Source organism: Danio rerio, chromosome 15 (genome assembly GCF_049306965.1).
Source record: "Danio rerio strain Tuebingen ecotype United States chromosome 15, GRCz12tu, whole genome shotgun sequence".
NCBI lineage: Eukaryota > Metazoa > Chordata > Actinopteri > Cypriniformes > Danionidae > Danio > Danio rerio.
Window position 1 is genome coordinate 6,825,198 of NC_133190.1, and position 25,784 is coordinate 6,850,981.

Genomic DNA, 25,784 nt, shown 5'->3' on the forward strand with positions numbered 1-25,784 from the left:
TGGTGTTTGACAAGGTGCGCGCGACATGTCTGAAGAGCGGGGAGGGATGCGGTGGGGAGGAGTGAGAAGGGTGCGCGACGTATTTAAGGACCGGTAGGGAGACTCCCGCAACTTCCGGGAGACTTGGGATGCCTGTTGAATGACCTCCCAGCTCCCGTATCGCTTTCTCACTACAATCCATCCGCTCCAGAGTTCGTTTCAACTGAGCTGAGACCATCTCATTCAAGCGATCTCAGAGCGATTGTTTTGACGTGGAACCGAGCGCGATTGGTGGTTTCACATATGCCAAACGAACCGCGCTAACTGGGCAAACGAGACAGATTCCGAAACAAAAGTCTAGGTGTGAAAGCACTCTTAGACAACCATACAGTACCAGAACCATTTGAGGAGAAAAGATACAACAGATGAGAAAAAACATATACTGTAATTCAATGACATTTGTCACCTTGATGTCCATGGTGGGAATGATCACATCTTCAAGGTCTTTAATTTGCATGAGGGGCTGTTCAGCTGGAATAGGTATGGCTTCTGCATAGAACAAACAAACATATTAGATAATTAACCTAGTAGATGAAATTGATAGCATTAATCATTTTTGAGTTGATCAGTGCCATGTCAATTTCATATTGTCGTTGTATTTTGCACTGTCTGTATTTTGCACTGTTGTTGTATTTGCACTGTCTGTATTTTGCACTGTTGTTGTATTTGCACTGTCTGTATTTTGCACTGTCAATGTATTTTGCACTGTCTGTATTTTGCACTGTTGTTGTATTTGCACTGTCTGTATTTTGCACTGTCAATGTATTTTGCACTGTCGTTGTATTTGCACTGTCTGTATTTTGCACTGTCGTTGTATTTGCACTGTCAATGTATTTTGCACTGTCGTTGTATTTGCACTGTCTGTATTTTGCACTGTTGTTGTATTTGCACTGTCTGTATTTTGCACTGTCGTTGTATTTGCACTGTCTGTATTTTGCACTGTCGTTGTATTTGCACTGTCTGTATTTTGCACTGTCAATGTATTTTGCACTGTCTGTATTTTGCACTGTTGTTGTATTTGCACTGTCTGTATTTTGCACTGTTGTTGTATTTGCACTGTCTGTATTTTGCACTTTTGTTGTATTTGCACTGTCTGTATTTTGCACTGTCAATGTATTTTGCACTGTCTGTATATTGCACTGTTGTTGTATTTGCACTGTCTGTATTTTGCACTGTCAATGTATTTTGCACTGTCTGTATTTTGCACTGTTGTTGTATTTGCACTGTCTGTATTTTGCACTGTCAATGTATTTGCACTGTCATTATTTTGCACTGTCGTTGTATTTGCACTGTCTGTATTTTGCACTGTTGTTGTATTTGCACTGTCTGTATTTTGCACTGTTGTTGTATTTGCACTGTCTGTATTTTGCACTGTCAATGTATTTGCACTGTCTGTATTTTGCACTGTTGTTGTATTTGCACTGTCTGTATTTTGCACTGTTGTTGTATTTGCACTGTCTGTATTTTGCACTGTTGTTGTATTTGCACTGTCTGTATTTTGCACTGTCAATGTATTTGCACTGTCTGTATTTTGCACTGTTGTTGTATTTGCACTGTCTGTATTTTGCACTGTTGTTGTATTTGCACTGTCTGTATTTTGCACTGTCGTTGTATTTGCACTGTCTGTATTTTGCACTGTCGTTGTATTTGCACTGTCTGTATTTTGCACTGTTGTTGTATTTGCACTGTCTGTATTTTGCACTGTCGTTGTATTTGCACTGTCTGTATTTTGCACTGTCAATGTATTTTGCACTGTCTGTATTTTGCACTGTTGTTGTATTTGCACTGTCTGTATTTTGCACTGTCAATGTATTTTGCACTGTCGTTGTATTTGCACTGTCTGTATTTTGCACTGTCGTTGTATTTGCACTGTCTGTATTTTGCACTGTTGTTGTATTTGCACTGTCTGTATTTTGCACTGTCGTTGTATTTGCACTGTCTGTATTTTGCACTGTTGTTGTATTTGCACTGTCTGTATTTTGCACTGTCAATGTATTTTGCACTGTCTGTATTTTGCACTGTTGTTGTATTTGCACTGTCTGTATTTTGCACTGTCGTTGTATTTGCACTGTCGGTATTTTGCACTGTCAATGTATTTGCACTGTCTGTATTTTGCACTGTTGTTGTATTTGCACTGTCTGTATTTTGCACTGTCGTTGTATTTGCACTGTCTGTATTTTGCACTGTTGTTGTATTTGCACTGTCTGTATTTTGCACTGTTGTTGTATTTGCACTGTCTGTATTTTTCACTGTTGTTGTATTTGCACTGTCTGTATTTTGCACTGTTGTTGTATTTGCACTGTCTGTATTTTGCACTGTCGTTGTATTTGCACTGTCTGTATTTTGCACTGTCAATGTATTTTGCACTGTCTGTATTTTGCACTGTTGTTGTATTTGCACTGTCTGTATTTTGCACTGTCAATGTATTTTGCACTGTCGTTATTTTGCACTGTCGTTGTATTTGCATTGTCTGTATTTTGCACTGTTGTTGTATTTGCACTGTCTGTATTTTGCACTGTTGTTGTATTTGCACTGTCTGTATTTTGCACTGTTGTTGTATTTGCACTGTCTGTATTTTGCACTGTCGTTGTATTTGCACTGTCTGTATTTTGCACTGTCAATGTATTTGCACTGTCTGTATTTTGCACTGTCGTTGTATTTGCACTGTCTGTATTTTGCACTGTCAATGTATTTGCACTCTCTGTATTTTGCACTGTTGTTGTATTTGCACTGTCTGTATTTTGCACTGTTGTTGTATTTGCACTGTCTGTATTTTGCACTGTTGTTGTATTTGCATTGTCTGTATTTTGCACTGTCGCTGTATTTGCACTGTCTGTATTTTGCACTGTTGTTGTATTTGCACTGTCTGTATTTTGCACTGTCGTTGTATTTGCACTGTCTGTATTTTGCACTGTCGTTGTATTTGCACTGTCTGTATTTTGCACTGTCAATGTATTTTGCACTGTCTGTATTTTGCACTGTTGTTGTATTTGCACTGTCTGTATTTTGCACTGTCAATGTATTTTGCACTGTCTGTATTTTGCACTGTCAATGTATTTGCACTGTCGTTATTTTGCACTGTCGTTGTATTTGCATTGTCTGTATTTTGCACTGTCGTTGTATTTGCACTGTCTGTATTTTGCACTGTTGTTGTATTTGCACTGTCTGTATTTTGCACTGTCGTTGTATTTGCACTGTCTGTATTTTGCACTGTTGTTGTATTTGCACTGTCTGTATTTTGCACTGTCGCTGTATTTGCACTGTCTGTATTTTGCACTGTTGTTGTATTTGCACTGTCTGTATTTTGCACTGTCAATGTATTTGCACTGTCTGTATTTTGCACTGTTGTTGTATTTGCACTGTCTGTATTTTGCACTGTCGCTGTATTTGCACTGTCTGTATTTTGCACTGTTGTTGTATTTGCACTGTCTGTATTTTGCACTGTTGTTGTATTTGCACTGTCTGTATTTTGCACTGTTGTTGTATTTGCACTGTCTGTATTTTTCACTGTTGTTGTATTTGCACTGTCTGTATTTTGCACTGTTGTTGTATTTGCATTGTCTGTATTTTGCACTGTTGTTGTATTTGCACTGTCTGTATTTTGCACTGTCGTTGTATTTGCACTGTCTGTATTTTGCACTGTCAATGTATTTGCACTGTCTGTATTTTGCACTGTCGTTGTATTTGCACTGTCTGTATTTTGCACTGTTGTTGTATTTGCACTGTCTGTATTTTGCACTGTCGTTGTATTTGCACTGTCTGTATTTTGCACTGTCAATGTATTTGCACTGTCTGTATTTTGCACTGTCGTTGTATTTGCTCTGTCTGTATTTTGCACTGTTTTTTATTGTCGGCTAAGGGAAGGAGTTGTTCATAACGGAGTTTCATTCACAAACAAATTACTCCCTCCGTTAGTGTGAGAAATGAAAATAGGAGAGGAGGTGTGTTTCAGGACGCGGATTAGAAAAAAAAATTACAGGGAGGGAGGATAGTACATATCCATTTTTGCCAGGAATGCCTTTGCGATCACTTATCCATCAATGTAATAAAGTGATATAAACTTATTAGTTTCGTAATTTTAAAAAAAAATAATTGCATGCTGACGTCCGGGAAAACTCCCGATCATAGATATATGTGTATATCTCTGGCTCTGGATGGCCACAGTCCTCCACTGCAGCTTGGTCCCGCATTCATTTCAAAGGAGCGCTACCCTGTACTAAAATGGAGAAGCACTTTAGCAGCATCTAGAACAGCAGCCTGTAAGTACATTTAAGATTTGTTTCAGTTGTTGTGTATGGTTTGAGGACTTGTTTCCAGCTGTTTGTGTAAAGTTGTAGGACATTTAAACTTGCTTTCAGTTGTGTATAATACTAGAAGTTGTTTAGCCACTGTTTCCTTGGTTACTATAAGAGCTTGTGCAGCGAACGCAGACGCGGTTTCGCGTCGTCCGCCTCAGTTTCGGCCCTTGTTTTGACTCTCGAGGCGTGTCCAGCTGAATTCAATCAGCTAGTGCTTTGGGGTTATATAAACAACTAGTTCACCGCGGCAGCGGTCGCGGCAGCCTCGTGTGAAGACCGCCTCGTGTGAAGACCGACGAGTGTAAAGACCATCGACTCTACCTGCGCGACTCCACCGAGCAAAGACACCGACAAAGCACTTGAGTACTTTACTGTATTGTTTTACTTTACACTTATTTTTTGTTGTCAGTGCACTTTTATTATGTGTTTTCTAATTCCTGTTGTTACTAACACTCGCAAAACACGGGAGGTACGCTGCAGGCGTAATCCTCACAACCTTCGTTCAATACATGTATCTACTATTTCACAACTCTCTCTCTCCGTGGGCCTCTGGAACTGTCAATCAGCTGTTAACAAGGCTGATTTTATTACCTCCATAGCTACATATTCTGACTATAATCTCATGGCTCTAACTGAGACCTGGTTGAGGCCGGAGGACACTGCTACACATGCTACTCTTTCTGCTAATTTCTCTTTTTCCCACACTCCTCGTCAGACAGGGAGAGGGGGTGGGACTGGACTACTAATTTCCAAAGAATGGAAATTTACTCTGATACCGTCCCTGCCAACAATCAGCTCCTTTGAATTCCATGCAGTCACCATTATCCACCCCTTCTACATAAATGTGGTTGTCATCTACCGCCCACCAGGTAAATTAGGTCACTTCCTAGATGAACTGGATGTTCTTCTCTCATCTTTTTCTAATTTTGCCACTCCCTTATTGGTGCTAGGTGACTTCAACATCTACGTTGACAAACCGCAAGCTGCAGACTTTCAGACTTTGCTTGCCTCTTTTGACCTAAAAAGAGCACCTACTTCTGCTACCCACAAATCAGGTAATCAGCTAGACCTTATTTACACACGACACTGCTTCACTGATCAAACAATAGTAACTCCACTACAAATATCTGATCATTTCCTTCTGTCTCTCAACATCCACATTACTCCTGAGCCGCCACACACTCCAACACTGGTTACCTTTCGCAGAAACCTACGATCTCTCTCACCCAACAGACTATCCACCATTGTTTCAGACTCTCTTCCTCCATCTCGCAAACTCACTGCACTTGATTCGAACAGTGCCACTAATACACTCTGCTCCACACTAGCATCATGTCTAGACCGATTATGTCCTCTTGCATCCAGGCCAGCCCGTGCCAGTCCTCCTGCACCCTGGCTCTCAGATGCTCTCCGTGAGCATCGCTCAAAACTTCGGACTGCGGAGAGAATTTGGCGGAAAACTAAAAATCCTGCACATCTCTTAACATACCAAACTCTTCTGTCCTCTTTCTCAGCTGAGGTTACTTCTGCAAAGCAGACGTATTACCGTCTGAAAATCAACAATGCCACTAATCCTCGCCTACTTTTTAAAACATTTTCCTCCCTCCTCTATCCTCCTCCTCCACCCGCATCTTCCACACTTACTACTGATGACTTTGCTACATTCTTCTGCACCAAAACTGCAAAAATCAGTGCTCAATTTGCTGCACCTACAACAAACACGCAAGATACAACACCAACACCACACACACTCACCTCTTTTTCTCAGCTCTCTGAGTCTGAGGTGTCCAAACTTGTGCTATCTAGCCATGCAACCACCTGTCCACTCGATCCCATTCCCTCTCATCTCTTGCAAGCCATCTCTCCTGCAGTCATACCAACACTGACTCACATAATTAACACATCTCTTGACTCTGGTTTATTCCCCACTACATTTAAGCAGGCTAGGGTAACCCCACTGCTAAAGAAACCCAACCTGGACCATACGCTACTTGAAAACTACAGACCAGTATCCCTGCTTCCATTCATGGCCAAGATTCTGGAGAAAGTAGTGTTCAATCAAGTCCTGGACTTTCTTACTCAAAACAATCTCATGGACAACAAGCAATCCGGCTTTAAGAAAGGCCACTCAACTGAGACTGCCCTGCTCTCGGTCGTGGAGGATCTCAGACTGGCTAAAGCAGACTCTAAATCATCAGTCCTCATTTTGCTGGACTTGTCAGCTGCTTTTGACACTGTCAACCACCAGATCCTGCTATCTACGCTTGAGTCACTGGGCGTTGCGGGCACTGTTATACAATGGTTCAGATCTTACCTCTCTGACAGGTCATTCAGGGTGTCTTGGAGGGGAGAGGTGTCCAACCTACAGCATCTAAACACTGGGGTACCTCAAGGCTCTGTTCTTGGGCCACTTCTCTTCTCCATCTACACATCATCTCTAGGACCAGTCATCCAGAGACATGGATTCTCCTACCACTGCTATGCTGATGACACCCAGCTATACCTCTCTTTTCATCCTGATGATCCCTCGGTTCCAGCTCGTATCTCAGCCTGCCTGTTGGATATTTCACACTGGATGAAAGATCATCATCTTCAGCTGAACCTCGCAAAAACGGAAATGCTTGTAGTTTCTGCCAACCCGACTCTACACCATAACTTTTCAATCCAGATGGATGGGGCAACCATTACTGCATCCAAAATGGTGAAAAGCCTTGGAGTAACGATTGATGACCAACTAAACTTCTCTGACCACATTTCTAGAACTGCTCGATCGTGCAGATTTGCACTCTATAACATCAGAAAGATCCGACCCTTCTTATCTGAACATGCAGCTCAACTCCTTGTTCAAGCTCTTGTTCTCTCCAAACTGGATTACTGCAACTCTCTACTAGCTGGGCTTCCAGCTAACTCTATCAAGCCTCTTCAACTGCTCCAGAATGCAGCAGCACGGGTTGTCTTCAATGAACCTAAACGAGCACATGTCACTCCGCTGCTAGTCCGTTTGCACTGGCTGCCAGTTGCTGCTCGCATCAAATTCAAAACTCTGATGTTTGCCTACAAAGTGACTTCTGGCCTAGCACCTTCTTATCTGCACTCACTTCTGCAGATCTATGTGCCCTCCAGAAACTTGCGTTCTGTGAATGAACGTCGCCTCGTGGTTCCATCCCAAAGAGGGAAAAAAATCACTTTCGCGAACGCTCACGCTCAATCTGCCCAGTTGGTGGAATGAACTCCCTAACTGCATCAGAACAGCAGAGTCACTCGCTATTTTCAAGAAACGACTAAAAACTCAACTATTTAGTCTCTACTTCACTTCCTAATCTGCAATTGCCTCTTTGAATATCACACTAATTGTACAAAAAAAAAAAAAAAAAAAAAAAAAAAAAAAAAAACTACTAACACTTCCCTTCTTAGACTTTACAGACCTGAAACTTGCCTTTAGTACTTATTCATTGTTGCTCTTAGTTGTGTAAATTGCTTCCTTGTCCTCATTTGTAAGTCGCTTTGGATAAAAGCGTCTGCTAAATGACTAAATGTAAATGGCGGCTCTATTGACGCATTCCTTCTAATAGACAACAACAGGGTAGGCGACATCTAATGTATACATCTATGACCAAATGACTGTTGGGTTTAGGGGTGGGCTTGGCTGTCTCCTTTTAAAATTGTACATTTTCGTACAAATAAACTAGCCATTACACTGATAAAACGTAAAATGCTTACATTTTCTCGTGAGATTAGGCTGGTTTATTTGGGCAGTTTGTTAAAGGAACTAATGTGAAAGGACACAAATTGATTTAGAGGCACAGTGTGTAATTTTGGCCACTAGATGGTGCATATTCACAACAATCAAAGGAGTAGTTTGATGATGGTGAGAGTGAGTGTGGGGGATTTCGTTTTCATTCCGTCCTCTTGCGGAAATCATGTTTATGAATGTTTAAGAATTCAAAAGATATGGCAGTATGAAGCAGCAATTGCTGATGAGAAATGAGCATGACAAGGCACAAAAGCAGTGGAGCTTTTATTATGTCTCAGTCCTCCACTTCCTGTTCTTCTGCTTGTGATTAGGTGGACAACCAGCAGCTGTTTTTATCATACATTACAGTAGATTGGTTCTGTTATAACGCTGCTCTGTGTAGTCTAATAAAACACACAACATAAAGACCTTTGGTGTTTCCTGATTTCTATAAAACCTAACTGGAAACGGAGAGTGTATATTAACATTAGCATTGCCACAAATGACACAGTCCAAGTTAAACTAGTTATTATGGCTTATTTTTTTCTATTTTTAAACATACCTTGAAGCCTTTAGAATAAAGTTGACAAGTAAGCAAAATATACAACAATGTTCTAGCCATTTTTGTATGATTTAATAAACATTTTTTCCTTTAATTCTAAAATTGAAAATAATGTTACACTTTTAATTAAATTTCGGCTAGGTTCAGGGCTAGGTTAACCCCCAGGGGTCGAAGACCACGTATATGCTTTTTGACGCATCTTCAGCTCATTTTGATCGTACAGATAAGATCAATACATCAATCAAATCTGTTAGGTGTCTAGTTTTTATTGTGTACACTTACAATGACAACAAATGTGAGTGCTTTTGCAAAATAAGGTTAATAAACAGTGTAGGCATTCTGTCTTTTTTCTCTCCATGAACTGTTTTTAGAAACGCGTCAGTAAAATGCGCTGAAACTCCATGAAAACAAAACACACAGACATGAAACACATATCTATAGAAAGCTTGAAGTGTCTAATGTGAATATATATATCTATGATAACAATTTGCTTTTGTATAATGTTATCATTATTAGCAGTATGATTTATTATATCCATATTTATGTTTGTTTTATTAAAAACAAGCTTAGATTTACCCACCTGTCAGGTCTCAGACCATATGGGGCACAGCATGTGTATTTGGATATAACTCAGGTTTTTGAGCACACTTCGTTACTATTGTTCATTTATTCGTTTGCTGGAAATTCGAACTGAATTTAGAAATAGTTTTAAAACAAATCTTTGCGCTTAACGAACAAAATTAATTATTTATAGGCTAATTGATGTCTGTGCGTACAAGGTTTCCCTATCCACGAGAGCGGATGTGAAAGTAGATCATGAGATGCCTTTCATTCTCGCACTGCAGATGCTCTGTTTAACTGTTATCTTGCTAGTGAAATGCTCAGTTTTTCCACTTCCACTTACTTTACGTCATGTAAATAGCAAATGCGCTTATGGCGCGACGCAGCTGGCTCTTAAAGGGAACGGGAGTTGAGACTCTGATTGGTTTATTCTCAAAACACACCTATAACTCATTAAGAAAACAAGCTCAACCCTTTTACACCATGCGCCACGGCGCAAAGCGGATTTTTCTGTTCTTATATTAGCAAAAGTTGATTCTGACACGCCCTGAAAGCGTTTGCGCCCTGCGCTTTGCGCATGGACCGTCAAAATAGAGCCCTATGTGTAAAAATACAGCAGCAAATAAATAAAACATATTCTCCCTTCTCTACAATAAACAGAAAACCAAATCAGCATATCCAGTAGTAAATGAATAAACAAGCAGACATTTGATTTACACTAGGGTTGTAACGGTATGAATTTTTTACGGTATGATAATCGTCTAAAACAATACCACGGTTTGACGGTTTCGCGGTATACGGTATGTTACAAATGTTACAAAATAATAGAACAGTGAAGCAAATTTGACTTTTTCCAAATAATATATTTTCAGTTACTATAAACAACACCACTTACAATGAACAAATAAAAATAAGAAAATAATAAATAATGTGTCAAAGTCCAAATAAAGTCCAAATAAACATGGTGCAAATCCTCAGTAAAAAAATAGATATAAATATTTACTATACTATAAATAGTTACATAACGAAACTAGATTCAATATGGAACATCCTTAGGTTTTATGTGCAAGCATGGATATGGTTGTCTGTGGATATGGATTTGGATATTGTCTGCAATGCAGACAAACAGCTGCACCTTCATTTGCGTCTTTTGAAAACAGCAAGAGCAGCAGTTCGTCTTTGCTGTGTCACTGTTTTGTCATGTTTCTGTGCTGCTGTGCATGCAAAAGTACTTAGTATGAGAATTATTTTATGCAAAACTTTTTTTTGCGTTTTATTTAGTTTTATTTATCTCTCATTCTGTGTTGTTCAAAAAGCTCGTTTTTGGTCCACAAACAAAAGCGAAACCTATGCTTATTGGTTGTAATATAGCGAGTTTGAACCAATCTGGGCATGGAGGAGGGACAATGCATCAATGTATCGTGTCTGGTTTGTCCGGAGACACAGTGACGAGCATTTCTTTGTCAAATCAGCATTGTCAAATTTTGATGACGTAACCGCACTGACCGAATGTTATGTGATACAGCACTGGAAAGCTGAGATTCTCTTCTTTATGCTAATCTTTGAATTGTATGAATCGGATCAGCGGATCAAAAGTTATTAAACATTTAAGAGCAATACTTATTTTTAGCCGCGGGCGGCTGTCTCGGTCTTTGAGGGTTAAAACCGTTGATATGCAATTGTTCATGGTATGATAATCGTGCACGTTCAAATCGTGGTAGACCGTCATACCGGTATATTGTTACAACCCTAATTTACACATTCATTGCTTAAAATATTAGAACACCAGGTTGATTTAGAGCAAATTGACCAGCAAATGGGAGGAAACCCTTCTAATCAGATGGCTGAAGCTTGAACTTACTCTTTTCAGTTTTATGGCGACTGGCATCCATATATGCCAAAGTGATGTAGGCATTGCAAAGCATCTCGATGTCTTTGACCATCTTGGCTCTCTTTTTACGAACCACATCAATGATCTTACGAGCGACTTCTGCCCGCTCCTACAGATGAACACACACATGTAATTAAAACTAGTAAGAACACAATGCTGGCGTGTAGATTTCTTGTTTTTTAATCATCAATTTAATAATGATTGTTCACAGCTATTGCACTTTTTAAGCCAGCTTGCAGTAAACACAATGGTCCCTGTGTCATCAAAACATGTATATCGCAATTTAATTAACCTCCCAATTGATTTGAATCATTACAAGTTTAATTAAATTTCAACCGACTCAGTGAATTGTTACATCCTTAGGATCAAGTGTGTTATTTTAGTAAGAACTAATGCATTCATTTCTAATTATGTCACAAACAAAATGAAGGAGGTGTATTTTATACCAAGTCCAGAGGTGAAGGTTGCCTTGCACTGCTTTTAGATGAACGGCTGCGGGAAAAGCTGTCATCCTTGTTGGCGTTGACCAGTGCTAAGATGATGAAGAGAGTGTGGTGGGGATGATCGACGGATGACTGACAGATTAGCTGGTGATGAAACAGATTTGAATTGTCAGTCTATGGTAGATTTGATTTGAAATTCAGGATAAAAACAATGCAGCAGCTGAACGATACCTCGTTAAGCACATGATGGAAGCCCACATCCTGTGACGCCATGGAGCTGGACACTTTAGTGCCCATTCGAGCAGCTAATTGGTACATCAGGGGCAGGAACTTGTATGAGGGGATTTTCTTTACACCACTCTAATATAAACACACACGTTCACAAATTACAAAACATCACTCTAGATCCTAAGAAGATGGGTTTAGTTACTCATCTTAGGACCATGAAAACAAGATTGTGTCAATTATCTAAGTCAGAATGAAAGGAAATTGCAAAGTCTTAAAGGGTACATAGTTTACCCCTTCTTTAAAATTTAATATTAATATTGTGGTTCTTCTCAGTGTGCCAGTTTAGGTTCAGTTCAAAACACAATTCAGATTTGTTTATTATAATGTGTTCAAAGGTGTCATTTAGGGGGCGTGTACACAGCTCGCTGTTTTAGGGGCATGTTGCTTCACATGAAAATTAGCTTTGACTTAGGGCTACTCGATTTTGTGGAAAATCATAATCACGATTATTCCAAACGATTATTAGTTGAAGTCAAAATTATTAGCGCTCCAGAGAATTTTATTTAAATAAATATTTCCCAAACTGATGTTTAACAGAGCAAGGAATTTTAACAGTATTTCCACTAATATTTTTATTCTGGAGAAAGGCTTATTTGTTTTGTTTTGGCTAGAATAAAAGCAAATTTAAATATTTTGAAACCTCTTTTAAGGTCAATATTATTAGCCCCTTTAGACAATATTTATTTTTGATTGTCTGCAGAAGAAACTACTGTTATATAATGACCTGCCTATTTACCCTAATTAAGCTTTTGAATCACACTTTGAATTTGAATGTATGTATTTTGAAAAATATCTACTAAAATATTATGAGCTGTCATCATAGCAAAGATAAAATTAATCGGTTATTAGAAATGAATGATTAAAACTATTATGTTCAGAAATCTTCTTTCCATTAAACAGAAATTGGGGGAAAAAGGTTGCTAATATTCAGGAGGGCTAATAATTCTGACTTCAACTGCATATATTATTTTCCTCCCCGCAAAGGAAAGAGAAATAAATGCAATAGACTAAAAATATGAAACAAACTGTGCTTTTAGCATCTTCACCGTAAGAAAAACACTTTAGCTACAAAAGTCTTTAGTCAAGAGCAAAGAGGGATTTTCTCGTTGTTTTATTAATCATGATAAAACAGGCGGCAGCTGTGCTCTGCCACTTTAATGGTTTTGCTTTTACGTGTCTTTTGATCCTCAACTCGTTTATTACAAAATGAGGATTAATATAAATAATATCTAAACACTGCGTTGACACCTATTTGAACATTAAAGCACTCACGTTAATGACTTTAGATGTGTGTGCTCTCTGCTCGTCACAATCTGCGAATGAGACCAAGTGCAGACTGCATGCTTCTGACTGTCTGCGCACCGCACACACATAAGCATGCGGTCTTTCGCGCTTTTAAGAGCAACAAGTGAGGACAACTGGACAGGGGGCGGTAAATAATAGAATAATCGTTTATCTCGATTAATGGTTTTTCATAATCGTTAGAAGCCAAAATCGAAATCGAAATCGGATTTTCGATTAATTGCACAGCCCTACTTTGACTTTCCACCCAACGTATCAAGGGGGCGGAGCCAAGAGCTCCCCTGCTCTGTGTTTGGCAACAGACAGGCAGACAGAGAGAAGCTACATGAGCGAGAGGACCAGCATTCAGCTGTCCATGTACGACTCGGACACAGACCAAGCAGAGAGTACAAAATCATTTGTGTCTTTGTATAGTTTTACAGCCAACTGTGTGCTAGTTTAAAGTGCCGAGCTTGTACACCGAGACTAGTAACCACGCACACTGAATTAACTTCGACTGAGGCACCAAAGCCGCGACACGGCACACTCAGACAGGCACATTCGGATGTGATTTAAAATGACATTATTCAGATGGCGCTCTGTGGTGCGGCAGAATCATGAAGTGTCCCAAATCAAGGCTGGGCACGTGGTGGACAGCCACCGACTTGAAGCGTCGTTGTGTGTACACAGATAGAAACCTATGTTTACAATTCTAAAACGCATGGCGCTGCATGTCGCCGAGCGCCGCTTCTGGTGTGCGACCTGCAGGCAAGTTCGTTATTTTATTTCCAATGGAGAGACGCGCACATGAGGCAACGCGCTTGCACTTTACAGCTGCACCTAGTTAGAACACAGGGAGCTTCAGTGAACGCAAGAAAGGCGAACGGCTGAAGTTTAAGGTAGACGCAAAAGTACCCATGTTTGCAAACCTATCCAACAAAGGGTACAAACAATATACCGATGAGAGCGATCATGTGAAGAATATTGATCTTGTGTTGAGCCCAATGAGCCTTACATCTAAAAATAGAGCAAAAGTGTTTCTCTAGTGACATCGCTTTGACTCACACGCTGAAAATGGCGGACGTGAAACAACAAACTGAGGATGGTTATGCGCCTGTCAATTAATATTGGTGGGCGGGGGACCGCACTCCTACGTCAAGTTGCAATCGCTCTGAAAACCGCTCCAATTGGTCCACCGTTTTTATGTTGTTAAATTGAAGAAAAAAAAAGGACTGGGTGTGTTTATAACAACCCAATATGACAGTCTATACACTATACCTACACACATGTCTGTCTAAACAGCTTGAAAAGTAGATTTTTCACCATAGGTGCCCTTTAAGGCTGGTTTATACTCGAGACGTCCGCTAGTTCGCTTGAGAGTGTACAGTAACTGTGACATCATCGCGGTATTTACGGAGGTTTAGGTGTGTGCGACATGACATTTTTTGACTTGAATATGAATTTTGTCTGTATATATATAGTGCAGATTTCGTGTGAGCCTAAGCATATTGCATTACTATATATGGAAATAACTTTGGAAATAAAACATGAAAATAATTCCGTGTCTGCTCATTAAATAAAATTCATAAAATTACAGTTTTTTTTATTTTTATTTAAAGTGACACGATTTCTAGGTTGCAATAGAAATAACAATATATTTAAACATGCAATACAAAATACTTTTATGTGATCGTGTCATACCTTCATCTTGTCATTTACGGCTTTGACATCAGCATTCTCTAGCCAGAGAGAGGCCAGCCTGAAGACCCAAGTGTCATGTTCCTCTCCCAGCTCCAGGCACTCGATATAGTTCTCCACAGCCTTGAGGAGGAAGCGGTTGCGGTCGGCCTGCAGGTTAGCCAGTGCCTTGACGTCCAGCTCTAGTTCCCTTTGAACTTTCACTGTGTATCTGCAGGAACAAAATACATTTAACACTTTGTGTATCTGCAACTGGTAAGCAAAAGATAACCCTGATGCAAACCATTTTACATAGTATCTGTCCTAAATAGTTCTTCAGTGAATAAGTCACTGTATCTTGTAACAGTATGCGAGGCGAATAACATATCTGAATTCATAGTATTTAACACGTTCCAATCCCATGAGCCCACTGGAGAGGCGTCATCATTGAGGTCTTTGCACATTTACAATGTTCCCTGCTGATGAAAAAAGTATTTTTGTGGAGAGGAAATCCTTTCCTAAACCAGAGAGCAGTGTGTAGAGAGGTGGTCAATAGGCCCTCTGCTCCAGGGGACTCATAGATATATACACTAGATATCGCATAGGGACCCTGAGCATGCGTCAATAGCGCCGCCACATTGGTACAGGGCTCCCAGGACAAGTGTCATTCAACCGCACTAGTCAAGACAGTGTTATTACGTAAAGATGCGTGACTTATGCGCTGTCAACGGGTGTAGTAACGAGCAAACAAAGAAAACAAAGCACAAAGGCAGAACATTTCATAGGTAATATTACATTTTTTCTGTTTTTGTATGTTCTGAAGTTTTATGCTAATCAGGTAACGTTATTGATGATAACAGTCACTTACTGCATTCACCACAAGGCAAAGCAGCTCCAACTCGCACTAAACACTCGGCTTATGCTAGTTTTGTTGAATAAAATCAGCAAACAATGCAAAAGAAATATGACAGCGAGATGCTGCGCTGCCAGAAACTTGTATTATTGTCGGCTAGTGAGAGTCGTTCGGGGGATTCATTCACAAACAAATCGCTCCCTCCGTCAGTATGAGAAGTGAACGCAGGAGAGGAGGTGTGTTTCAGGACATGATCAGATCAAATTTAACAGGGAGGGTGAAAAGTACATTTCTGTACACACAAACACAAGCTTTTTGTCAGGAATGTCCGTGCGGTCACTGATCCATCAATGTAGAAAAGTGATGTAAAATTATTATTTTCGTAATTAGAAAAAAAATTACATACTAACATCCAGGAAAACTCCCGATGATAGATATATGTGTATATGTGTATATCTCTGGCTTTGGATGGCCACAGTCCTCCACTGTACCTTGGTCCCGCATTCATTTCAAAGGAGCGCTACCCTGTACCAAGATGGCGGCGCTATTGACGCATTCCGTCCAATAAAAAGGATCAATCTAATACCTGGTTCTGTAACAACACAGCTTTCTCTTTCAGCCTGTAAAGCATCTTCACACTTTTATATGAAAACACTGATGTACTATGTGATCTCTGTAGCACTCGTCGGAGCAAGCGGAGCTGCCAATTCTCCGGTCTACATGGTTTGGCCTATTAAAAGCTTTTTGCGTATAGACGTCTGTGACGGTAGTTTTTAACAGTGGTTCATCATATTTGCAGTTCTGTTAGTTAAGTTAACATCTTTTTGCAGTATTTGCACTCAGTTTGTAGTCGTTTGGTGCACCTCACCGCTGTCACTTTAGTCTGCCGCCCACCTCTTACTCATCGCTGATGTACAGGTAAAGCAAGTTTGGGCCCGCCTCAAAAGTCTGACGACTCTTCTGTTTACACACTTAAAAGCAGTGTTTCTCAACTGGTGGATCGCGAACATTTTCAGTGGGTCGCGAAGTGTGTGGTCAAAAAAACAACAATAATTTAGAATTTATTATTATAATTAATTTGTACTTATTTTGACTCTTATTTTGAAATGCGTGCACGACAACCCTCCCGTTTGACATGTGAAATTTCATATTATTATTGCAACAAATATGTCGAAGCGCAAGTACGAACTCGAATATGTAAAGTGTAGGTTTACATATATTGACAACAAAAAAGACTTAAAGCCTCAGTGTGTCATAAGTAGTGAGGTGCTCTCACAAGAGAGCATGAAACCATCTAAATTAAAACGACATTTAGAAACCAGACAACATGTTTTATTAACTGTTTAGTTTAGTTCATGATAACTGATCCTTCCCTTAACCTAACCACTTGTCTACAGTATTTGTTGTTTTTATTTTGTAATATTTCTATAATTTGATACATTTTGTTAAATGACAGCAGTAAAATATTGTTTATTTGTAAGTCTTGGTGATTTTCTTATGATTTATCTGTCACTACTTGTGTATGTTAACAAATAAATACAAATGAATTATAATTCCTAAAATTGTATTATAGTTCCTAAAAATTTGGGTCGCGGCTTGATGACCATGTAAAAATGTAGGTCCCATAGCCAAACCAGTTGAGAACCCCTGCTCAAAAGCATGTACTTTTCATTCACAAAAACATGTAATTACATTTAGGACATGGGGTCTGTTCTTCGTACCTCGCTTAAATGATCTAAGATGATTTGGCAGATCCTGGATCTTTTAATCTTGATAACTGATCTCTCGCTAATTTGGTTCTCCAAACAAGTTCGCGAATCAGATTAGAATATCTGGATAAACTGATCTGAGATCGCTGCGTTTGTTGTTAAGGACAGATCTATCGATCCTCGAAATCATGATCAGCAATGCAACGATTGGCTGACGGCACAGCAGCGTAATGACATCATCTGATTAATATTCAATTATCCATGTGAGCAAAATTACATCAAATTAGCAGTAAACGGCTTGTTAAATATGACACGCAGTAACTTCACATTTGTTGTGAGCTGCAGGCTTTACACTTTCATTTGTCAAGAGAAGAGTATTCATTATGTATTTCAATGCAAATCAATGTATTTATTTCTTCATTTAGAAAAGATTTTCTTTATTATAGTAACCGTTTTTTAATCGGTGTAAAGAATAACTGGTTGTTTCCAAAAGCATTTTGATATTGGTAAAGGCGTCTGCAACTTTTGTGAAGCATTACTGGCATATTAACTGTCAAAACATGTTTATGACTGCATAAATGTATTACTGCTTTTAAAAAAAGTCACATATTGTGCATTTCTATTATACACAATTTGTACTAAAGCGATCTAAAAAGTTCATATCCATAAGTTTTCTCTTTGCACCACCAGGTGGCAGTCTTTGTATTTCATTTCGAGGGTGCAGATTGCATACGTTTTATTAATATGTATAACTTTATTTATTTTATTAATGACTATAACTTTTATATATATAGTTAAAAAAGATTTACTATTTTCCCAAGTGTGTATAACTACTACTGTAAGAAAATATCAGAACTCGGTACATACTTTCTGTATTATCTTTGCTTGAACTAAGCCGATCTAATCCTGTTTATATGACTTGAACCTGCTCCCGATCAGGTTTGACCTAGCAGATCTGTTGCCATGACAACAACTCTCGGATCAGCTTTGAAGAACAAAACGATCCTGGATCGTGTCAAATCGTCAATATCCAAATCCAGCTAACTGAGTAATCCACGTACGAAGAATGGACCCATGGTATAAGTGGGCAAACTGGTTGATGCTGACCTGTTGTTGTTGACCTTCCTCTCTCGCATAAGATCAACTTCCTCCTTAGCCTTCTCCAGAAGAGCATGCTTATTCTCAAACTCGGATGACTTCATGTAGTTTTCGATGCCCTGGTACTGTGCGTCAGAAAAACGGGCCAGCGAAAAGTAGGCCTGGGTTTTCTGGCTCTGTAGTTTTGATTTTAAACCGCCACAGTGTTCCTCAATGACCTCCACAGCCTGTCCAAGAACAACACACCATTAGCGCAAAAGAAGAGGTTATGGCTGTAATGTCATTTTTCAAAGGATTTGAGGGGAAAAAAATCCAATAAGATCCAATAAAGATTTTTCGAACAAAAAAATAACTGCATTCACAGTTTAAAAAACAGATTGAAAAAAGTATGTGTAAAGAAAGTAATTGTGTACATTTATTTACAGTTTATTTACAGGACTTTTATTTGTCTCAATGCTACAGTACACACAGAAAAAAACTCTGTGACCCCTACCTGCAGACCTTAGTACAGTCAATACATGTTTTACAGTCAATACATCTTTTGACTAAATGGAATAGAGCTGCAACAACGAATTGATTAAATCGATTACTAAAATAGTTGGCAATAAATTTCATACTCAATTCGTTGTGTTGCACAATGCTGGGACATTTGATTATTAAAAAAAAACACTAGTTCAGCTAGTGGAGCGTAGTGAACACAGTCTCTCTCGCGCACTGATACAGAGTTCTGTGCCTCATAAACACGGATGATGACGAAGAGAGTAAACAGCAGGGTAAATCACTACAGAATCCTACTTCTGTTCTGTTAGTACAGTCAATGCATGTTTCATTATCGATTACCATTTACGATGAATGTGATGAACTAAATTCCCTTTGTTAACTTACATTACTATTTTGCACTTAAAGGAACACTCCACATTTTGGCAATAGGCTCATTTTACAACCTCTCTAGAGTTAAGCAGTTGAGTTTTAGCATTTTTAATCAATTCAGTTGATCTCTGGGTCTGGTGGAAGCACTTTAAGCTTAGCTTAGCATAGATCATTGAATCGGATTAGACCTTTACCATCTTGCTCAAAAATGAACAAAAGACATTTGATAATTTTCTTACTTATAGTTTGACTCTTCTGTAGATACCTTACCATGGCTGCAGCAGGCGCAAAGACATTACGCAGATAGAATTAGGTAACAGTGCTGTGTGACATCAAGTGCCTGCTGCGGCCAAGGTATGGCTGCGAAGTTCCTTAATCATTACGCCAGAATGAGAGTACAGTTCCCAGCCATATCGACCAAAAACCTTTCAACTTTTTCTGTCTGTCTTAGTACATGGTGTAACTACAGAAGAGACAGGTTTTAAAAAGAAAAAATATCAAAATACTTTTGTTTTTAGCAAAATGCTAATCGTCTAATAAGATTTAATGATTTATGCTAAGCAAAGCTGAGCTAAGTGTGCTCCCACCAGACTCGGAAATTGACTGAATGGATTGAAAAATGGAAAACTCAACTGATTAACTCTAGGTGACTTGTAAAGGGGGTTTAACCCTCAGGGGTCTGAGGTGATTTTAGGGCCCCTGAGATGTTTTGACATGCTCTGACATCATGTGTGCTTATTTCAGCTACTTATTACATAGTACTGGCCAACATGTATTTTTTGTATTCAGCTCAAACTGTGCTACAATAATATGTGAGAAATATTTTTGTACATGATTGCGGATAAAAAAAAAATGCGTGGTTAGTAAGTTTTGGAGAAAAAAAATGGTGAAATAAGGTTCAAACAACACACTGAATGTGCCTGGACAAGACTTGTAGGCTAGAATATTTACTTCCCAAGAATATGAAAATTATTCAAAGAAAACCTTACAATAATTTACAATTTCTTCAGTTGGTTTTAGGTGGTCTCAGGCCCTAGTGCGTTTTAGTTTTAAATATGGCGCTTTAGATTAAAAAACGATCCGCGTTCACACTAGCGTTTCACCTAGCGTTTCTGAACATATCTCCGTCCACACTACGCCACCAAAAACGTATATCACATGACCATTCGCGCACTCTGGGCATGCGCGTTCTAGTATAAACAGAAAGCATGCGTCTCGCTCGACATTTTGTTATTGTTAGTCAACAAACGCCGGTTGAACATTAAACGCGATGGCAAAGAAAGCGAGAGGTATTTTTGTGGACAGAGGATGAGGTCGAGTAGTTACTAAATGTAACAAATGTATAACTGCACAATGGCGCCTAAAACAGACAATAGAGCAAACAGCGCTCCCATTTCTGTGCCCATGTTGTTGTTTACAGTACTGTCTTCCGGTAGCGTTAAAGCCATGTGTTATAGTCATGTGATAGGGGCTTAACGAATAAGGAAAGGATACGCAATGACACAAAAGCCCTAATCAGGTAGCGAATCTCGGCAGCCCCGCCTCCGTTTTCAGTTGTCTCCGTTTTTCTTCATCCAGACTGAAACAGAGCAGCAGCGTTTTAGAAGGTTTTCGGCGCTTGAGAACTCCGGCGAGTGTGGACGGATGGCGTAACCGTAGCAAAACTTATGCATTTTAAAACGAAAACACATTAGTGTAAACGGGGCCTCAGCTGTATGTGTAAGTGACAATGGTCATGAATAATTCACACCTTAAGAGACAAAAGACACTCCCCCACCAATTGCAAAAACTAGACCAAACTAAATGCTTGTATGACCATGTATAAATAAGTACACCCCTCACAAATCTATCTTTTAAATTCAATTTTTCAATAGGAAGCTATACAATTTCATATTTGTGGATATACATTTGATTAGTCCGTATTGAAGCCAAATCCGGAGGTTATATAACAAAATAACTTGCGAAAACGGTCCAAAAACAAGAACTCCCAAATTTGTGTTATAGTAAAATATTAAATACAAATTTAAAAAGAGGAAAAATCAAGAAAAGCAAAAAATGGAAAAACTTTAGTTGAAATTTTGTAGGTTGTAATTTTTTGCAATATTTAGCTTGAATTTATTTGTATTATCTTTCCATTTCTCAAAATGTTTTGGCGACTAAAATATTATTTTCATAAAAATATCAGTTTAGGACATCTGTTTTGTTTAAATGCACTAAAATAAATAATAATAAAAATTGCCTTATTTTAGCACACACTTTTGTTGTTATTGTGAGTGATTTTCAAAAAAAAGCGAAATCGAGGCTGCGGTGGGAAGAAACCCGAAAGTATCATTGGGAGTTACATAGGAATGTTGTGTAGCTGGCTGTATATCTTATCAGCGAAGATAAAGTGACACAAATTTATCATTTCACCGCCTTCCGAGTGACCCGAAGGTCCGTTCTGAAAGAATGGTGAAAATAAAAAGGGATATCAGAGCTCATTTTCAGCTAAGTTAAGGGAAATGGCACTAGTTAGCTAACGTTTTCTTTCCCAAACACACGTTTTAGATGCCATTTATCAAACTCAAGTTAATAAACTGATTCTTTCATTATATTAGACTCGTCACGATACTGAATTAAAAGAAAAAACAACATTAATTTCCTGCTTACATTTAAGGCACTGCTGATGGCTTTCTTAAAACAGTGCTGATTTGACATTGTGCCATTGATTTGACATTGAAGCCTAGGAGGGCACTTAGCGTATCACTGAGATTGTGATGTTGTTTGTTGCTAAAGTGCTTTTAATTGTTTAAAATAAACTTACTGAATGATATTGAAGTGATGTTTACACCATTTCTGCATTTTGAAATCTCGGCAACAGCCGGAGGTTTGTAGTACACAGCATGTTACTGCAATGTTTACAGTGCTGGTCCTATAATTCAGGGTTTTTTCCCACCGCAGCCTCGCTTTGGTTCTTTAAAATGGCGGCTACACGAAAAAAAGCGTACTGATGTATTGCTCTTGTCTGTATAATCAAAACTGAAAGTGTAAATGAGTTCAGCCTAATGTTCCTTTAAGTCTGAAACGCTCGGTGTATATATGTATTCTATTAACCCTCAGTGATGTGATAATGCGATAATTCATAAGACTTTATAATATTGTGATTGTGGATTTCTTTAAATTCATCGAGTAGCCCTATTCTTGGATATTTACTACTGTACAGGATTATATGATAGATACTCTATTGACCTTATTCTCCGCAGACGAGCGGGCGCTGCCATTTAAATCTTTTTGGCACGAGACTTCCGGTCTCATTCACTTCCATTCATTTTTAGACATTAAAAACTGCTCGTTTCGCTGTTTGATGTTGCAAACTGATATTTCCTTGTTATATTATTCTACTTGGTCTGTATAGTCGTGCAAACATTTGTTTGTAGAGCAAGTACTTTGACCGTTTTTTGCCGTTTATTATTCCTAGTCATTTCTCCCATAGGCGACTGAAACGGAAGTTCTAAGACAATCGCGAAAACAGCCGCACTTCCGCATTTTAGAATAAGGTCAATACCAGGGGTGACCAACCCTGTTCCTGGAGATCGACCTTCCTGCAGATTTCAGTTGCAACCCATATCAAACACACCTGCCTGTAATTATCAAGTGCTGTTCAGGTCCTAATTAATTGGTTCATGTGTGTTTGATCAGGGTTGGAGCTGAACTTTGCGGGAAGGTCGATCTCCAGGAACAGGGTTGAGCGCCACCGCTCTATACAGAGTAGGTTTTAATGCATGTACACTTCATAACACAAATGCAGGGACATTAGAGAGTCAAAAAAGAATGATAAATGATAGTTTTGATTGTTTGTTTGTTACTTTACCCTTTCTAGATAATTCTCCAGTATGACAGCAGGGCTCTCCAGACAGGATTCGGCCAGCCAGCTTCCACATAATCTCAAACACTCAGAATACACCGGCACCACAGCTGGATTCACACACACCTGCTCAAATCAGGACATTATGTGTTGCTCAGGAGATATGACAGAACAAAGTGTGTGGCACATTCCGCTTTATCCACACCTGTCAAATGGACTGTTGATTCCCTCTTAACCAAACTTCAACTTACCAGATCATCTAGCTTATGGATCATCTGTTTGAGCAGCTCCAGAGCCAGTCCATGTTCCTTCTTCACCCAGAACACTTGCGCCTCCTCCAGCTGCCAGGCCCACGAGCTGCTGCCGCTGCCACTCATTACCAGATTGTGCTGCTTCATGTGGAAAACCGCTCGCTCTGCCAGCTATAACAACAATATGGCTGAATTACAACTCTGCAAAGATGAGTGAGCCAAAATTCCTCCACAGCACTGTAACAGACTTTTTCTAAGTTATCGAAAACAATGGAGTTCAGTTGTTTCTGCTAAGGGTGGCCCATTAGGAGGCAAACATATTTTCACACAGGGTTGAGTAGTTTGGTAGCTTGTCTATATTTAAAAATTGCATGATGTGTTTACTTGTGTTATCTAGGGTTGTGACGATGAGGAAATTTCCCCACCGGTTAATCGACATGTGACAACACCGGTAATACCGGTATCACCGTGGGGTGGGGGTTTCCACTTTGTTTTCTGCTTTTGAATGGCTTATAAATGCGTGCGTATTATACTTTCACTTTCCGTTTTGCGGGAATCGCCAATTCGGCGTCAATTGTTTAAATGGAAGAAAAGAAACTACAAAAAAAAAAAATCACTGTTATTAAACACAGAACTCTTATTAACATAACGGAAAAAAACACAACAATGCTACAGCCTGAAAAAGCTGTGGAAGTTGGAACCAAACAAGTAACAACCATAAAACATTTATTACGTTTTATTACGTGCTTGTAGCGCACACGCAAAGATACTTTTGGTTACATTTGCCAACATAGGGGGAACATATTTGGTTGTCTCTTGTTGTCCTACCTAACTTCAATGTCTTAATATATCAATTAGCCTAATGTATTATATAATAATAGCTTAGTCCTTATAAACAATCTGTTTATAAAATAGCCTACATTATTAACAAATCTATAGGTTATTGAAGAATAAACCGAATGTGAAATATGATCCTTCCAACAAGCTAGCACTCATTTTATATATAAACTATAAATAAAAAATGAAAGAAATGTTAAGTAATGGAACATTATGTAAAAAATCTAAAGACTACAGGCTAAATAAAAGTGCCTTGTCAGAGCTAAACATCACTGCACGTGTGTCAGTTTACAGCTTCTGTAAAGATCAGACAGCCTATACAGATCACACAATCTTAATAAACAATTGAGATTACATGTAAACAACATGTAAATGTATAAATATTTCGATAAGTATTGTTATGGAATATTTATAACAATATGATCTTGCTTTTGGTTATATCGATACCAGCTTTGAGCTCTCTCTCACAAGCGGCAGTAGGCGCTGCATAAGGGCGTTATACAACTGTCAGTGGCGGAATACACTACACAGCACACACTGGCAAGATGTTTTATTCTTAGTTTTATTTGTTGCCGATTTGCGTGATGTACCTTTTTTTAAAATACCTTTTATTTTTAAAATCTCTCAAGTTAATGTTGTCTATTGGGTAACATAATCTCTCTCAGAGATATTAGAGTTAAATAACATGGTGCGCAGTATGACTATTGACCAACACCTCCCTGTAAGTTTACACACTGCATAGACTGTAGGTCTACAGCTCTGGTGTGTTATGAATTGCATGTTTTAAATGACAGCTAGACATGCTACATTTAGTTTTTATTGTAAAATATACATTATAACCCAGTACACAGTAAAATAATATTTTTTAAATGGTTTGCCTATTGACGGCGTATAGGCTAACCATTAAGCTTAAATAGGCTGAGCATATTTTTATTAATATTAAAACACATTACTACAAATTAGCCACCCTTTGATTTTTTTTTCGTTTACGTATAATTTTATCAAACGAAAAATGCAATGAATAGTTTATTTTGGTTTTCATTTTATTAGAAATAATATAATTTATAACTCCTCCATAACATTGGCTCCAGTTGCGTTTCGACAGATATCCTAGATAGACTTTCTGGCTCAAAGACATTTATGCCTTTTAATTTCAGTGCTGATTTTGCGAAGGCTTGGTGCAGCTGGTGCAGCCTCAGTTTTGCGAAATTGCGACTTGACTCGTTAGGCGTCTGTGTCTGGATGACAGCGAGAGAGAGAGATGAGATCAGACCTCAGATTCGATGCGTGGCCGCACGTAAGTTACTTTATTGCAATTTGTAACATTGGCTCATCTAAATTAACATTTCATTTATTAAAAGCCGAAATATTGCCAGACAGACGGAGCAACTTTCGGTTTTTGAAGAGAGTGTCCTCAATGATAAAAGACGCGTGCGCACACAGGTTAGCCTACAGTCTTGTCGGCGTATTCATTATTGATTTTTTTTACATTAAACGCATAATAATCAAGTGCAAAAAAGAACAGCTGAACTTCGGAAAAAGTGCTTAC

General features: G+C 38.8%; 2 protein-coding genes across 4 annotated transcripts in view; one reads left to right on the forward strand and one right to left on the reverse strand.

The window, feature by feature from the left end:
• The window catches only part of atm (ATM serine/threonine kinase), a 537,450-nt gene that overhangs the window by 415,315 nt on the left and 96,351 nt on the right, over positions 1–25,784 (reverse strand). For 2 of the 3 annotated variants that reach the window (XM_073924330.1, XM_002664557.5), the window contains exons 46-53: positions 23,399–23,569; positions 23,154–23,273; positions 18,443–18,660; positions 14,798–15,005; positions 11,759–11,887; positions 11,531–11,671; positions 11,055–11,193; positions 446–528 (exon numbers count right to left, since the gene is read on the reverse strand). The exons of the other annotated variant lie outside the window; for it this stretch is intronic. In XM_073924330.1, coding sequence (XP_073780431.1) covers positions 446–528; positions 11,055–11,193; positions 11,531–11,671; positions 11,759–11,887; positions 14,798–15,005; positions 18,443–18,660; positions 23,154–23,273; positions 23,399–23,569 — 1,209 coding nt within the window. The remainder of the gene's footprint in view (positions 1–445; positions 529–11,054; positions 11,194–11,530; positions 11,672–11,758; positions 11,888–14,797; positions 15,006–18,442; positions 18,661–23,153; positions 23,274–23,398; positions 23,570–25,784) is intronic. 3 annotated transcript variants of the gene reach the window in all.
• Positions 4,635–7,726, forward strand: LOC141377999 (uncharacterized). Its single transcript, XM_073924333.1, has 2 exons — positions 4,635–5,206; positions 5,288–7,726. The coding sequence occupies exons 1-2, from the start codon at positions 4,759–4,761 to the stop codon at positions 7,564–7,566; spliced, it is 2,727 nt and encodes a 908-aa protein (XP_073780434.1). The 5' UTR covers positions 4,635–4,758; the 3' UTR covers positions 7,567–7,726.